Source organism: Tachyglossus aculeatus, chromosome 6 (genome assembly GCF_015852505.1).
Source record: "Tachyglossus aculeatus isolate mTacAcu1 chromosome 6, mTacAcu1.pri, whole genome shotgun sequence".
NCBI lineage: Eukaryota > Metazoa > Chordata > Mammalia > Monotremata > Tachyglossidae > Tachyglossus > Tachyglossus aculeatus.
In genome coordinates, this window is record NC_052071.1 from 5,021,769 (window position 1) to 5,037,540 (window position 15,772).

Sequence of the window (15,772 nt, forward strand, 5' to 3'; positions counted from 1 at the left end):
CGCGGGGGGACGACCCCCCCCCTTCTGTGCGCGCGCCATCGTGAGGGAAAACGCATGCGCGGGGGACAGCGCCCCCCCCTCCCTTTCAGGGCGCGCGCCACCGTGAGGGAAACCTCATGTTGCAAACTTGTACTTCCCAAGCGCTTAGTACAGTGCTCTGCACACAGTAATCGCTCAATAAATACGATTGAATGAATGAATGCGTGGGGGGACGGCCCCCCCTTTCTGGGCGCGCGCCATCGTGAGGGAATACGCATGCGCGGGGGGACGGCGCCCTCCCCCCCTTTTGGGCGCGCGCCATCATGAGGGAAAACGCATGCGCGGAGGGACGGCGCCACCGCCCTTTCTGGGCGCGCGCTATCATGAGGGAAAACGCATGCGCTGAGGGACGGCACCACCCCCCTTCTGGGCGCGCGCCATCGTGAGGGAAAACGCATGCGCGGGGGGACGTCGCGCGCCCCCCTCCCTTTCTGGGCTCGCGCCATCCTGAGGGAAGACGCATGCGCGGGGGGGGGGATGGCGCCCCCCCGTTTCTGGGCTCGCGCCATCGTGAGGGAAAACGCATGCGCGGGCGGATGGCGCCCCTCCCCTTCTTGGTGCGTGCCATTGTGAGGGAAAACGCATGCGCGGGGACACGACCCCCCCCCCCGGGCGCGCGCCGTCGTGAGGGAAAACGCATGCGCGGGGGGGCGGCGGCCCCCTCCCCTTTCTGGGCTCGCGCCATCCTGAGGGAACACGCATGTGCAGAGTTGGGGGGTGGGGCGGCAGCTTCTGTCCCCGCCCTGCTGCGCCTGCGTAGTCCCGCCCCCCGGCGGCGCAGCCAATCACCGCCCTCCGTCCTTCAATTCTGTCCAATCAGGCCGCCGCCCCCGTCAGCCCGGGGACCCGGGCCCGGCGGGGCCGGCGGAGGAAGGTTCGGTCCGTCGTCGTCCTCCTCGTCGTCGGCGGCGTCATGTCGGACTCGGACAGCGACGAGGACTCGGGCGGCGGGGGCGGCCCCTTCTCCCTGGCCGGCTTCCTCTTCGGGAACATCAACGAGTCGGGCCAGTTGGAGGGGGAGAGCGTGCTGGACAAGGTGAGGGGCCGCCGCGGAGGCTTCTGGGAGGGACAGAGTTTGGTCAAGGGCTGAGGAGAGGGCAGGGATGCCGGGAGGCGGCCAGCACTATCGCTCTTCCATTGATCTTATTTTCCTAATATGCTTTGTTTTGGTCGTCTCCCCTTTCTAATAATAATAATAGTAATGGTGGCATTAATTAAGCGCTTACTACGTGCAAAGCACTGAGCTCACCTCCTCCAGGAGGCCTTCCCAAGCGCTTAGTACAGTGCCAAGCGCTAAGTACAGTCCTCAAGCGCTTAGTGCAGTGTACATATTTATTACTCTATTTTACTTGTACATATCTGTTTTATTTTGTTAGTGTGTTTGGTTTTGTCCTCTGCCTCCCCCTTTTAGACTGTGAGCCCACTGTTGGGTAGGGACCGTCTCTAAATGTTGCCAACTTGGACTTCCTAAGCGCTTAGTACAGTGCTCTGCACACAGGAAGCGCTCAATAAATACGATTGATTGATTGCTCTGCACACAGTAAGCGCTCAATAAATACGATTGATTGATTGATTCCCAGACTGAGCCCCCTCCTTCCTCTCCCCCTCAATCAATCAATCGTACTTATTGAGCGCTTACTGTGTGCAGAGCACTGTACTAAGCGCTTGGGAAGTCCAAGTCGGCAACATAGAGAGACGGTCCCTACCCAGCAGTGGGCTAACAGTCTAAAAAGGGGGAGACAGAGAACAAAACCAAACATACTAACAAAATAAATAGAATAGATATGTACAAGTAAGATAAATAAATAATTAGTGTAATAAATATGTACAAACATTTATACATATATACAGGTGTTGTGGGGAAGGGAAGGAGGTAAGATGAGGGGGATGGAGAGTGCCAAGTACAGTAGTACAGTACAGTGCCAAGCGCTTAGTACAGTGCTCTGCACACAGTAAGCGCTCAATAAATGCGATTGATTGATTCCCAGACTGAGTCCTCCTCCTTCCTCTCCCCCTCGTCCCCCTCTCCATCCCCCCGGTTTACCTCCTTCCCTTCCCCACAGCACCTGTATATATGTTAGTACATATTTATTACTCTATTTATTTTACTTGTACATATCTATTCTATTTTATTTTGTTAATATGTTGGGTTTTGTTCTCTGTCTCCCCCTTTTAGACTGTGAGCCCACTGTTGGGTAGGGATCGTCTCTCTTTGTTGCCCACTTGTCCTTCCCAAGCGCTTAGTACAGTGCTCTGCACACAGTAAGCGCTCAATAAATACAATTGATTGATACAAGGCGACCAGGTTGTCCCACATGGGGCCCCCAATCTTCATCCCCATTTTGCAGCTGAGGTAACTGAGGCGCAGAGAAGTTAAATGAGAAGCAGCGTGGCTCAGTGGAAAAGAGCCCGGGCTTTGGAGTCAGAGGTCATGGGTTCAAATCCCGGCTCCGCCACCTGTCAGCTGGATGACATCGGACAAGTCACTTCACTTCTCTGGGCCTCAGTTCCCTCATCTGGATAATGGGGATGAAGACTGTGAGCCCCCTTTGGGGCAACCTGATCACCTTGTAACCTCCCCAGCGCTTAGAACGGTGCTTTGCACATAGTAAACGCTTAATAAATGCCATTATTATTATTATTATTAAATGACTCACCCAAAGTCACCCAGCCAACAAGTGCGGGTGCTGGGATTCGAACCCATGACCTCTGACTCTTTCATTCATTCATTCAATCGTATTTATTGAGCGCTTACCGTGTGCAGAGCACTGTACTAAGCGCTGGGGAAGTCCAAGTTGGCAACATCTAGAGACGGTCCCTACCCAACAGCGGGCTCACAGTCTAGAAGGGGGATACAGGCGACAAAACAAAACAGATTAACAAAATAAAATAGAATAAATATGTACAACTCTTTCCACTGAGCCACGCTGCTTCTAGACTCTGAGCCCGCTGTTGGGTAGGGACTGGCTCTATAGGTTGCCGACTTGGACTTCCCAAGCGCTTAGTACAGTGCTCTGCACACAGTAAGCGCTCAGTAAATGCGATTGAATGAATGAATGAATGAGAGGACACCGGGGTTCGCATCCCAGCCCACATAGCCCTTAACTACTACTCCTACTAATAATGTTGGTATTTGTTAAGCGCTTACTACGTGCCAAGCACTGTGCTAAACGCCGGGGGGGATACAATAATAATAATGGTGGTATTTGTTAAGCGCTTACTGGGTGCAAAGCACTGTTCTAAGCGCTGGGGGGATACGATAGTAATAACGGTGGTATTTTTTAAGCGCTTATGGTGCGCAAAGCACTGTTCTAAGCGCTGGGGGGATACAATAATAATAATGGTGGTATTTTTTAAGCGCTTACTGTGTGCAAAGCCCTGTTCTAAGCACTGGGGGGGTTACAGTAATAATAATGGTGGTATTTGTTAAGCACTTACTGTGTGCTAAGAACTGTGCTAAGCGCCAGGGGGATAGAATAATAATAATGGTGGTATTTGTTAAGCGCTTACTGTGTGCAAAGCACTGTTCTAAGTGCCAGGGGGATACGATAATAATAATGGTGGTATTTGTTAAGCGCTTACTGTGTGCAAATCACTGTTCTAAGCGCCGGGAGGATACGATAATAATAATGGTGGTATTTTTTAGGTGCTTATTGTGCACAAAGCACTGTTCTAAGTGCTGGGGGGATACAATAATAATAATGGTGGTATTTGTTAAGCGCTTACTATGTGCAAAGCACTGTTCTAAGCGCTGGGGGAATACAATAATAATAATGGTGGTATTTTTTAAGCACTTACTGTGTGCAAAGCACTGTTCTAGGCACTGGGGGGGATACAATAATAATAGTGGTGGTATTTGTTAAGCACTCACTGTGTGCTAAGCACTGTGCTAAGCGCTGGGGGATACAATAATAATAATGGTGGTATTTGTTAAGCGCTTATTGTGCGCAAAGCACTGTTCTAAGCACTGGGGGGATATAATAATAATGGTGGTATTTGTGAAGCGCTTACTGTGTGCAAAGCACTGTTCTAAGCGCTGGGAGGGTACGATAATAATAACGGTGGTATTTTTTAAGCGCTTATTGTGCGCAAAGCACTGTTCTAAGCGCTGGGGGGATGCAATAATAATAACGGTGATATTTGTTAAGCGCTTCCTGTGTGGCCGGGCAACCGCCGGAGCGTCTCGAGGAGACACGGACTGAATGTTTTTGTGGAAAATGATCCAAGCAACAGAGCAAAGTCCGGGCTGTACGGACGACGGAGTCCCAAATCCTCCCTCTCCGTCCAAACTGCCGCCACGTTAATGCGATCACTCAACCGATCCCGCCTTGATCATCTCCCAGCCTCCCGGCTCTCCCCGCTCCAGACTTCTCTCTGCCGCCCGCGTCATTTTTCTACAGAAACGTTCAGGACTTGTCTCCTTCGTCCTCTCAAAACTCCCGTGGTTGCCCGTCCAATCAATCAATCAATCAATTGTATTTATTGAGCGCTTACTATGTGCAGAGCACTGTACTAAGCGCTTGGGAAGTACAAATTGGCAATACATAGAGACAGTCCCTACCCAACAGTGGGCTCACAGTCTAAAAGGGGGAGACAGAGAACAAAACCAAACATACCAACAAAATAAAATAAATAGGATAGAAATGTACAAGCAAAATAAATAAATAAATAAAGAGTAATAAATATGTACAACCATATATACATATATACAGGTGCTGTGGGGAAGGGAAGGAGGTAAGATGGGGGGGATGGAGAGGGGGACGAGGAGGAGAGGAAGGAAGGGGCTCAGTCTGGGAAGGCCCCCTGGAGGAGGTGAGCTCTCAGCAGGGCCTTGAAGGGAGGAAGAGAGCTAGCTTGGCGGAGGGGCAGAGGGAGGGCATTCCGGGCCCGGGGGATGATGTGGGCCGGGGGTCAATGGCGGGACAGGCGAGAACAAGGTACAGTGAGGAGATTAGCGGCAGAGGAGCGGAGGGTGCGGGCTGGGCTGGAGAAGGAGAGAAGGGAGGTGAGGTAGGAGGGGGCGAGGGGATGGACAGCCTTGAAGCCCAGGGTGAGGAGTTTCTGCCTGATGCGCAGATTGATCGGTAGCCATTGGAGGTTTTTGAGGAGGGGAGTGATATGCCCAGAGCGTTTCTGGACAAAGACAATCCGGGCAGCAGCATGAAGTATGGATTGAAGTGGAGAGAGACACGAGGATGGGAGATCAGAGAGACCACCTCCGCATCGGACAAAAACTCGTCACCCTGGCCCCATCCTACCTCACTTCGCCACTTTCGTACTCCAGCCCACCCGCTCTGCTCCTCTCATAATAACCTTCTCGCCGACCCTCCGTCTCGTCTGTCTCACCGCCGACCCCTCACCCCCATCCTGCACGCTCTCCCCCTTCAAATCCCACAGACAGTGACTCTCCCCCTCTTCCAAGCCTTGCTGAATCAATCAGTCGTCTTTATTGAGCGCTCACTGTGTGCGGAGCACTGGACTGAGCGCTTGGGAAGTCCAAGTTGGCAACACACAGAGACAGTCCCTACCCAACAGTGGGCTCACAGTCTAGAAGGCCCATCTCCTCCAGGAGGCCTTCCCTGACGAAGCCTCCCTTTCAGCGTGGCTCCTTGGAAAGAGCCCGGGCTTTGGAGTCGGAGGTCATGGGTTCAAATCCCGGCTCCGCCAATTGTCAGCTGTGGGACTGTGGGCAAGTCACTTCACTTCTCTGGGCCTCGGTTACCTCATCTGTAAAATGGGGATGAAGACTGTGAGCCCCAAGCAGGACAACCTTATTCGTTCATTCATTCATTCAGTCGTATTTATTGAGCGCTTACTGTGTGCAGACCACTGTACTAAGCGCTTGGGAAGTACAAGTTGGCACCATATAGAGACAGTCCCTACCCAACAGTGGGCTCACAGTCTAGAAGGGGGAGACAGAGAACAAAACAAAACATATTAACAAAATAAAATAAATAGAATAAATATGTACAAATAAAATAGAGTGATAAATACATACAAACACATATACATATATACTGGTGCTGTGGGGAGGGGACGGAGGTAAGGCGGGGGGGTCGGGAGGGAGTGGAGGGGGAGAGGAAGGAGGGGGCTCAGTCTGGGAAGGCCTCCTGGAGGAGGTGAGCTCTCAGTAGGGCCTTGAAGGGAGGAAGAGAGCGAGCTTGGCAGATGTGGGGAGGGAGGGCATTCCAGGCCAGGGGATGACGTGGGCTGGGGATCACCGTGTATCCTCCCCAGCGCTTAGAACAGTGCTTTGCACATAGTAAGCGCTTAACAAATGCCATTATTATTATTATTATTATTATTGTTATCTCCCCCTCCCTTCCACGTCGCCCCGACTCGCTCCCCTTCTTCATCCCCCTTCCCAGCCCCGCACCCCCTACGTCCCCCGCCCTCGTTTCTTTCTTTCTCTTCCTGCCCGTCTCCCCCCCCCAGACGATCAGCTCCCCGTGGGCAGGGAATGTGCCCGTTTGTTGTTGTACCGCCCCCTCCCAAGCGCTTAGTCCGGCGCTCTGCCCGCGGGAAGCGTTCAGTACGTACGACTGAACGAATTAAATGAACGCCGTCCGGTTTCAGGAATGCAAGAAGCACCTGGCGGGCCTCGGGGCTCTGGGCCTGGGCAGCCTCATCACCGAACTCACCGCCAGCCAGGACGACCAGGACCAGGATGACCAGGACGCTCCCGACAGGACCCCCGTGGACGAGGAGGGTGAGGGGCCGCCCATCCCTTCCCGTCCCCCTCACTTTCTTTCATCCATTCAGTCGTATTTATCGAGCGCTTACTGGGGGCAGAGCACCGTACTGAGCGCCTGGGAGAGGACAGTACAATAAACAAGTCACACTCCCTGCTCCCTCCCCATCCCCCTCATTCAGTCATATTTATTGAGCGCTTCCTGGGCGCAGAGCACTGTCCTAAGCGCTTGGGGGAGGATGATAGAACAATAACCAGATCCCTTCTCCCAACCCCCCACTTCCATTCATTTAATATTGAATATTTAATTCATTTCAATTGCCTCAGTTCCCTCATCTGTGGAATGGGGATTAAGACCGTGAGCCCCACGTGGGTCAGCCTGATTACGTGGCATCCCCCCAGCGCTTAGAACAGTGCTTTGCACATAGTAAGCGCTTAAATGCCATTATTATTATTAGTAGTAGTATTTATTGAGTGCTTCCTGGGTACAAAGCACTGTCCTAAGCGCTTGGGGGAGGATGCTAGAACAATAACCAGACCCCTTCTCCCAACCCTCCACTTCCATTCATTTAATATTGAATATTTAATTCATTTCAATTGCCTCAGTTCCCTCATCTGTAGAATGGGGATTAAGACCGTGAGCCCCACGTGGGACAGCCTGATTACCTGGCATCCCCCCAGCGCTTAGAACAGTGCTTTGCACGTAGTAAGCGCTTAACAAATGCCATTATTATTATTAGTAGTAGTATTTATTGAGTGCTTCCTGGGTACGAAACACTGTCCTAAGCGCTTGGGGGAGGATGATAGAACAATAACCAGATCCCTTCTCCCAACCCCCCACTTCCATTCATTTAATATTGAATATTTAATTCATTTCAATTGCCTCAGTTCCCTCATCTGTGGAATGGGGATTAAGACCGTGAGCCCCACGTGGGACAGCCTGATTACCTGGCATCGCCCCAGCGCTTAGAACAGTGCTTTGCACATAGTAAGCGCTTAAATGCCATTATTATTATTAGTAGTAGTATTTATTGAGTGCTTCCTGGGTACGAAGCACTGTCCTAAGCGCTTGGGGGAGGATGATAGAACAATAACCAGACCCCTTCTCCCAACCCCCCACTTCCATTCATTTAATATTGAATATTTAATTCATTTCAATTGCCTCAGTTCCCTCATCTGTGGAATGGGGATTAAGACCGTGAGCCCCGCGTGGGACAGCCTGATTACCTGGCATCCCCCCAGCACTTAGAACAGTGCTTTGCACATAGTAAACGCTTAACAAATGCCATCATTATTATTAGTAGTAGTAGTATTTATTGAGTGCTTCCTGGGTGCAAAGCACTGTCCTAAGCGCTTGGGAGAGGATGCTAGAACAATAACCAGACCCCTTCTCCCAACCCCCCACTTCCATTCATTTAATATTGAATATTTAATTCATTTCAATTGCCTCAGTTCCCTCATCTGTAAAGTGGGGATTAAGACCGTGAGACCCACGTGGGTCAGCCTGATTACCTGGCATCCCCCCAGTGCTTAGAACAGTGCTTTGCACATAGTAAGCGCTTAACAAATGCCATCATTATTATTAGTAGTAGTAGTATTTATTGAGTGCTTCCTGAGTGCAAAGCACTGTCCTAAGCGCTTGGGGGAGGATGTTAGAACAATAAACAGACCCCTTCTCCCAACCCTCCACTTCCATTCATTTAATATTGAATATTTAATTCATTTCAATTGCCTCAGTTCCCTCATCTGTAGAATGGGGATTAAGACCGTGAGCCCCACGTGGGACAGCCTGATTACCTGGCATCCCCCCAGCGCTTAGAACAGTGCTTTGCACATAGTAAGCGCTTAGCAAATGCCATTATTATCATTATATTATATATTATTATTAGTAGTAGTATTTATTGAGTGCTTCCTGGGTGCAAAGCACTGTCCTAAGCGCTTGGGCGAGGACCGTAGAGCAATAAACAGACACATTCCCCTTCTCCCTCGCGGCCCCCTCCCACCCGTCCCCCCAGGATGGGTGAAGAGTACCGAAGAGGCCGTGGACTACTCGGACATCAGCGAGATGGCGGAGGACGAGAGCCGCAGATACCGGCAGGTCATGGGCAACCTGCAGCTGCCGGGACGCTCAGGTGACCCGCGGGCACCCGGGGGGCACCACCCCACTGACCCCTCTCCCCTCCCGCCCCCCCGGGGGTCCCGGAGGACCCCCCACCACCACCGGAGCCGGGATTCCCGCCCCTTCTCTTCCTCCTTGGCCGCTTCTCCCGCTCCCGGACTCGAACGAGTCCGGCCGTCGAAGTTAGCGAGCGCTGACCGTGTGCCAAGCGCTGGGGAGAGGACAAGGTGACAGGGTAGGCGGGCACGTTCCCTGCCCACAATCAGTGGTAGTCGCCGCCAGGCTCCTGCGTGCAGAGCGTTGTGCTGAGCGCTGGGGAGAAGACAAGATGGGAATAGACCGGACACATTCCCAGCTCGCGACGAGGGTGGGCCCTCCGGGGAGGCAGCGGAGCCCAACGCCGGCCCCCAGATGCTGCAGAAATGGGGCGGTGGTGGGGGGGGTCCGGGCTAATGAACGAGCGCTCACCGTGTGCAGAGCGTTGGGCCGAGCGCGTGGGAGAGGAGAGCTTAATAGAGTCGGTGGAGTCTGGGCCTCAGTTCCCTCATCTGTCAAATGGGGATGAAGACGGTGAGCCCCACGTGGGACAACCTGATTACCTTCTATCTCCCCCAGCGCTTAGGACGGTGCTTGGCACATAATAAGCGCTTAAGAAATGCTATCATCAGCAACATTTGTACTACGTGCCAGGCATCAAACTAAGCTAATCAGGTTGGATACAACCCTTCTAGACTCCCTCCGGGAGCTTAGTCTACTGAGAAGCAGCATGGCTCAGTGGAAAGAGCCCGGGCTTGGGAGTCAGAAGTCATGGGTTCAAATCCCACCTCCGCCAGTTGTCAGCTGTGTGACTTTGGGCAAGTCACTTGACTTCTCTGTGCCTCAGTTACCCCATCTGTAAAATAGGGATTAAGACCGTGAGCCCCACGTGGTACAACTGATCATCTTGTATCCTCCCCAGATCTTAGAACAGTGTTCTGCACATAGTAAGCGCTTAACGAATGCCATCATTATTGTTATTATTACTGTGTGCAGAGCGCTGGAGGACGGTAGAGTTCGACTTGATCCCTGTCCTCCAGGAGCTGAGCGTCGACGTTGTGAAGAGCACTGTACTGAGCGCTTGGGAGGGGCCCGTGCAGTAGAACGGGTAGACACACTCCCTGCCCTCTGGGAGCTGACAGCCCAATGGAGGAGCTTACGTTTTGGCATGAGCTCCTCGTGGGCAGGGATTTCTGCCCCTTGTCTGTTTTCCTCACCTCTTTAGCGCCCAGTAGGGCGCTCAGTAAGTAGCCGGACGACGACGTTATCACCGGCATAGAAATAGCCTGGGGCACCGGGCTGGCAGCCGGCGGGGAGGACGACCCGGCCTCCTGCCGGGTGATAGTGTCGTTGTCTGGCTACTTTTTGAGCACCCACTTGGCGGGACTCTGGGTGACCCCGGGAAGGCTGCCGGAACCGACCCATCCTGCGGCCGCGCGGGTGGAGCTGAGGGTCGTTGGCGGGCCGGGGGGCTCTCACCCGGGCTCCGGCCGGACTCAGTCCTCCCCCGGGTGGGGATCGGGCCTTTGGGGGGTCCGGGTGGGTGACGTGGCTGAAGGTCTCCCCCGTCCGCCAGATGACGAGGACGATTACGACGCCGACGGCGACGACATCGACGCCAAGCTGATGCCGCCTCCGCCCGCGCCGCCCAGCCCGGCCAAGAAGGACCAGGAGAAGGACCACGGCCACTCCGGTGCGTCCACGCGGGCCCCCGAACGGACGGATCGACCTCATCTGTAAAACAGGGATGGAGAATGTGAGGCCTATGTGGCACAAGGGCTGTATCCAATCAGTCAGTCAATACATCAATCGTATTTATTGAGCGCTTACTGTGTGCGGAGCACTGTACTAAGCGCTTGGGAAGTACAAGTCGGCAACATATAGAGACAGTCCCTACCCAACAGTGGGCTCACAGTCTAGAAGGGGGAGTAGAAGGGGAGTAGAAGTAGTAGAAGGGGGAGTCTAGAAGGGTTGTATCCAACCTGATTAGCTTAGTTTGATGCCTGGCACATAGTACAAATGTTGCTGATGATAGCATTTCTTAAGCGCTTATTACGTAGGGACTGTCTGTACATGTTGCCAATTTGTACTTCCCAAGCGCTTAGTACAGTGCTCTGCACATAGTAAGCGCTCAATAAATACGATTGATGATGATGATGATGTGCCAAGCACTGTCCTAAGCACTGGGGGAGATAGAAGGTAATCAGGTTGTCCCACGTGGGGCTCACCGTCTTCATCCCCATTTGACAGATGAGGGAACTGAGGCCCAGAGAAGTGACGTGACCGGCCCAAAGTCACACAGCTGACAAGTGGCGGAGCCGGGATTAGAACCCACTACCTCTGACTCCCAAGCCCGGGCTCCTTCCACTGAGCCAATGCCACAATTATTATGGTTATTATTAGTTTGGACACAGTCCCTGTCGCACGTGGGGACTCCCAAACCAAGTAGGAGGGAGTAGGGTTGAATCCCATTTTATAGATGAGGGACTGAGGTCCAGAGAAGTGAGGTGTCTCGCCCAAGGTCACCCAGTCGAAAAGTGGCTGATCCAGGATTCGAACCCGGGTCCACCCAGGCCTGGGTTCTAGCCACTTGACCGTGCTGTTTCTCTGAGAATAATAATAATAATGATGGCATTTATTAAGCGCTTACTATGTGCAAAGCACTGTTGTAAGCGCCGGGGAGGTTACAAGGTGATCAGGTTGTCCCATGGGGGGAGGCTCACAGTCTTCATCCCCATTTTGCAGATGAGGTCACTGAGGCCCAGAGGGTAATAATAATAATGATGTCATTTACTAAGTGCTTACTATGTGCAAAACACCGTTCTAAGCACTGGGGAGGTTACAAGGTGATCAGATTGTCCCATGGGGGCTCCCAGTCTTCATCCCCATTTTCCAGATGAGGTAACCGAGGCCCAGAGAAGTGAAATGACTTGCCCCAAGTCACACAGCTGACAATTGGCGGACCCGAGATTTGAACCCATGACCTCTAACTCCAAATCCCGGGCTCTTTCCACTGAGCCACGCTACTGACTTGCCCAAGGTCACCCAGCAGACAAGTGGCGGAGCCGGGATGGGAACCGAAGGTCCTCGGAGTCCCCGGACCAGCCTCTAGCCACTCAATCAATCAATCAATCAATCGTATCTATTGAGCTCTTACTGTGTGCAGAGCACTGTACTAAGCGCTTGGGAAGTACAAGTTGGCAACACATAGAGACGGTCCCTACCCAACAGCGGGCTCACAGTCAGAGAAGCAGCGTGGCTCAGCTCGGGCTTGGGAGTCCGAGGACGTGGGTTCTAATCCCCTTGTCTGCTGGGTGACCTTGGGCGAGTCACTTCACTTCCCTGGGCCTCAGTTCCCTCATCTGGAAAATGGGGATTAAAAGCTTGAGCCCCACGGGGGACAGCGTGATTACCCTGTGTCTACCCCAGTGCTTGGCACAGAGTAAGCGCTTAATAAATGCTATCATTATTATTATTATCAAGAGAGGATCACAAGCAACGTGGTGCTTAGCAAGTATCTTAATAATAATAATTGGCCCTGCTGCTTCTGTAAGAGAAGTGACTGGCCCAAGGTCACCCAGCAGGCAGGTGGCAGAGCCCCGGTGCTCGGACTTCCGAGCCCGGGCTCTTTCCACGCGGCGTCTCCGTCCCCGTGGTCTCTCCGGGATGGGGCCCGAGAGGTCCGTTGGGACTTGGTGAGACCCGGGGCCGCCACGGGGGTCGTCCGGCGATCCGGCCAGCCTCGATCGGCGATTCTCTGGCCGCAGAGGCCGGGGACGGGATCATCCTGCCGTCCATCATCGCCCCGTCGTCAGCGGCGGCGGCGGCGGGGGCGGAGAAGGCGGAGAGCAGCAGCAGCTCGTCGGACTCGGAGTCGGAGGCGGGGCCGCGGGCCGCCCGGCTGGCCGAGCCCAAGGAGGGCCAGCTGACCCTGCCCCTGGCCGGCATCATGCAGCACGACGTCTCCAAGCCCCTGCCCTGCGTCACCCACCTCTTCCCGGAGTTCCGGCCCGGAAAGGTAATGACGATCCCCGGCGCTTAGAACGGTGCTTTGCACCTGCTGATCAATCAGTCGTATTTATTGAGCACTTACTGTGTGCAGAGCACTGGACTAAGCGCTTGGGAAGTACAAGTCGGCAACACATAGAGACAGTCCCTACCCAACAGCGGGCTCACAGTCTAGAAGGGGGAGACAGAGAACAAAACCAAAGATACTGACAAAATAAATAGAATAGATATGTACAAGTGGTGATCAATCAATCAATCGTATTGAGCGCTTACTGTGTGCAGAGCACTGGACTAAGCGCTTGGGAAGTACAAGTCGGCAACACATAGAGACAGTCCCTACCCAACAGCGGGCTCACAGTCTAGAAGGGGGAGACAGAGAACAAAACCAAAGATACTGACAAAATAACTAGAATAGATATGTACAAGTGGTGATCAATCAATCAATCGTATTGAGCGCTTACTGTGTGCAGAGCACTGGACTAAGCGCTTGGGAAGTACGCCGGCAACACATAGAGACAGTCCCTACCCAACAGCGGGCTCACGGTCTAGAAGGGGGAGACAGAGAACAAAACCAAAGATACTGACAAAATAAATTGAATAGATATGTACAAGTGGTGATCAATCAATCAATCATATTGAGCGCTTACTGTGTGCAGAGCACTGTACTAAGCGCTTGGGAAGTACAAGTCGGCAACACATAGAGACAGTCCCTACCCAACAGCGGGCTCACAGTCTAGAAGGGGGAGACAGAGAACAAAACCAAAGATACTGACAAAATAAATAGAATAGATTTGTACAGGTGGTGATCAATCAATCAATCAAACGTATTGAGCGCTTACTGTGTGCAGAGCACTGTACTAAGCGCTTGGGAAGTGCAAGTCGGCAACACATAGACTTGTCGGCACACCTTCCCTTCCCCACATCACCTGTATATATGTATATATGTTTGTGCATATTTATTACTCTATTAATTTTACTTGTACATGTCTATTCTATTTATTTTATTTTGTTAGTATGTTTGGTTTTGTTCTCTTTCTCCCCCTTTTAGACTGTGAGCCCACTGTTGGGTAGGGACTGTCTGTATATGTTGCCAATTTGTAGTTCCCAAGCGCTTAGTACAGTGCTCTGCACATAGTAAGCGCTCAATAAATACGATTGATGATGATGATGATAGAGACAGTTCCTACCCAACAGCGGGCTCACAGTCTAGAAGGGGGAGACAGAGAACAAAACCAAAGATACTGACAAAATAAATAGAATAGATACGTACAAGTAAGATAAATAAATAGAGTAATAAATATGTACGTATATATACGTATATGTATACAAGCATAAGCGTTTAATAAATAGAGAAGCAGCGTGGCTCAGTGGAAAGAGGCTGGGCTTTGGAGTCAGAGGTCGTGGGTTCCAATCCCGGCTCCGCCACTTGTCAGCTGTGGGACTTGGGGCGAGTCAGCTCACTTCTCTGGGCCTCAGTGACCTCATCTGGAAAATGGGGGTGAAGACCGCGAGCCCCCCGTGGGACAACCTGATCACCTTGTAACCTCCCCAGCGCTTAGAACAGTGCTTTGCACATAGTAAGCGCTTAGTAAATGACATCATTATTTTTATTACTCTCTGGGCCTAAAGTGCCAAGCACTGTTCTAAGCACTGGGGGGGGGCGGTCACTGTTGGGTAGGGACTGTCTCTATATGTTGCCAACTTGTACTTCCCAAGCGCTTAGTACAGTGCTCTGCACACAGTACGTGCTCAATAAATACGATTGATTGATTGATTGATTCATCCCCATTTGACAGATGAGGGAACAGAGGCCCAGAGAATTCATTCATTCATTCAGTCGTGTTTATTGAGCGCTTACTGTGTGCAGAGCACTGGACTAAGCGCTTGGGAAGGACAAGTTGGCAACATATAGAGATGGTCCCTACCCAACAGTGGGCTCACAGTCTCGAAGAATGAATGAGTGAATGTGTTCCCTGCCCACAATCAATCAATCAATCAATCGTGTTTATCAAGCGCTTACTGTGTGCAGAGCACTGGACTAAGCGCTTGGGAAGTACAAGTTGGCAACATAGAGAGACAGTCCCTACCCAACAGCGGGCTCACAGTCTAGAAGAATGAATGAGGGAATGTGTTCCCTGCCCACAGTCAATCAATCAATCGTATTTATTGAGCGCTTACTGTGTGCAGAGCACTGGACTAAGCTCTTGGGAAGGACAAGTTGGCAACATAGAGAGACAGTCCCTACCCAACAGCGGGCTCACAGTCTCGAAGAATGAATGAGTGAATGTGTTCCCTGCCCACAATCAATCAATCAATCGTATTTATTGAGCGCTTACTGTGTGCAGAGCACTGCACTAAGCTCTTGGGAAGTACAAGTTGGCAACATAGAGAGACAGTCCCTACCCAACAGCGGGCTCACAGTCTAGAAGAATGAATGAGTGAGTGTGTTCCCTGCCCACAATCAGTCAATCAATCGTATTTATTGAGCGCTTACTGTGTGCAGAGCACTGTACTAAGCTCTTGGGAAGTACAAGTTGGCATCATATAGAGACAGTCCCTACCCAACAGTGGGCTCACAGTCTAGAAGAATGAATGAGTGAATGTGTTCCCTGCCCTCAATCAATCAATCAATCGTATTTATTGAGCGCTTACTGTGTGCAGAGCACTGGACTAAGGTCTTGGGAAGTACAAGTTGGCAACATAGAGAGACAGTCCCTACGCAACAGTGGGCTCACAGTCTAAAAGGAGCTGACTTCAGAGAAGTGAAATGATTTGCCCCAAGTTACCCAGCTGACAGGCGGCGGAGCCGGGATTAGAACCCAGGCCCTCCGAATCCCGAGCCCGGGCTCTACCCACTGACCGACGCTGCTGTAAGCGCT

At 52.0% G+C, this 15,772-nt stretch overlaps 1 protein-coding gene across 3 annotated transcripts in view; it reads left to right on the plus strand.

The window, feature by feature from the left end:
• Positions 1-919: 919 nt before the first annotated feature.
• Positions 920-15,772, plus strand: part of TAF1 (TATA-box binding protein associated factor 1) — a 70,984-nt gene continuing 56,131 nt past the window's right edge. For all 3 annotated transcript variants that reach the window (XM_038747864.1, XM_038747862.1, XM_038747863.1), the window contains exons 1-5: positions 920-1,075; positions 6,616-6,748; positions 8,746-8,862; positions 10,462-10,578; positions 12,653-12,903. In XM_038747864.1, the coding sequence (XP_038603792.1) occupies positions 953-1,075; positions 6,616-6,748; positions 8,746-8,862; positions 10,462-10,578; positions 12,653-12,903 (741 nt within the window). In that variant the 5' untranslated portion in view covers positions 920-952. The remainder of the gene's footprint in view (positions 1,076-6,615; positions 6,749-8,745; positions 8,863-10,461; positions 10,579-12,652; positions 12,904-15,772) is intronic.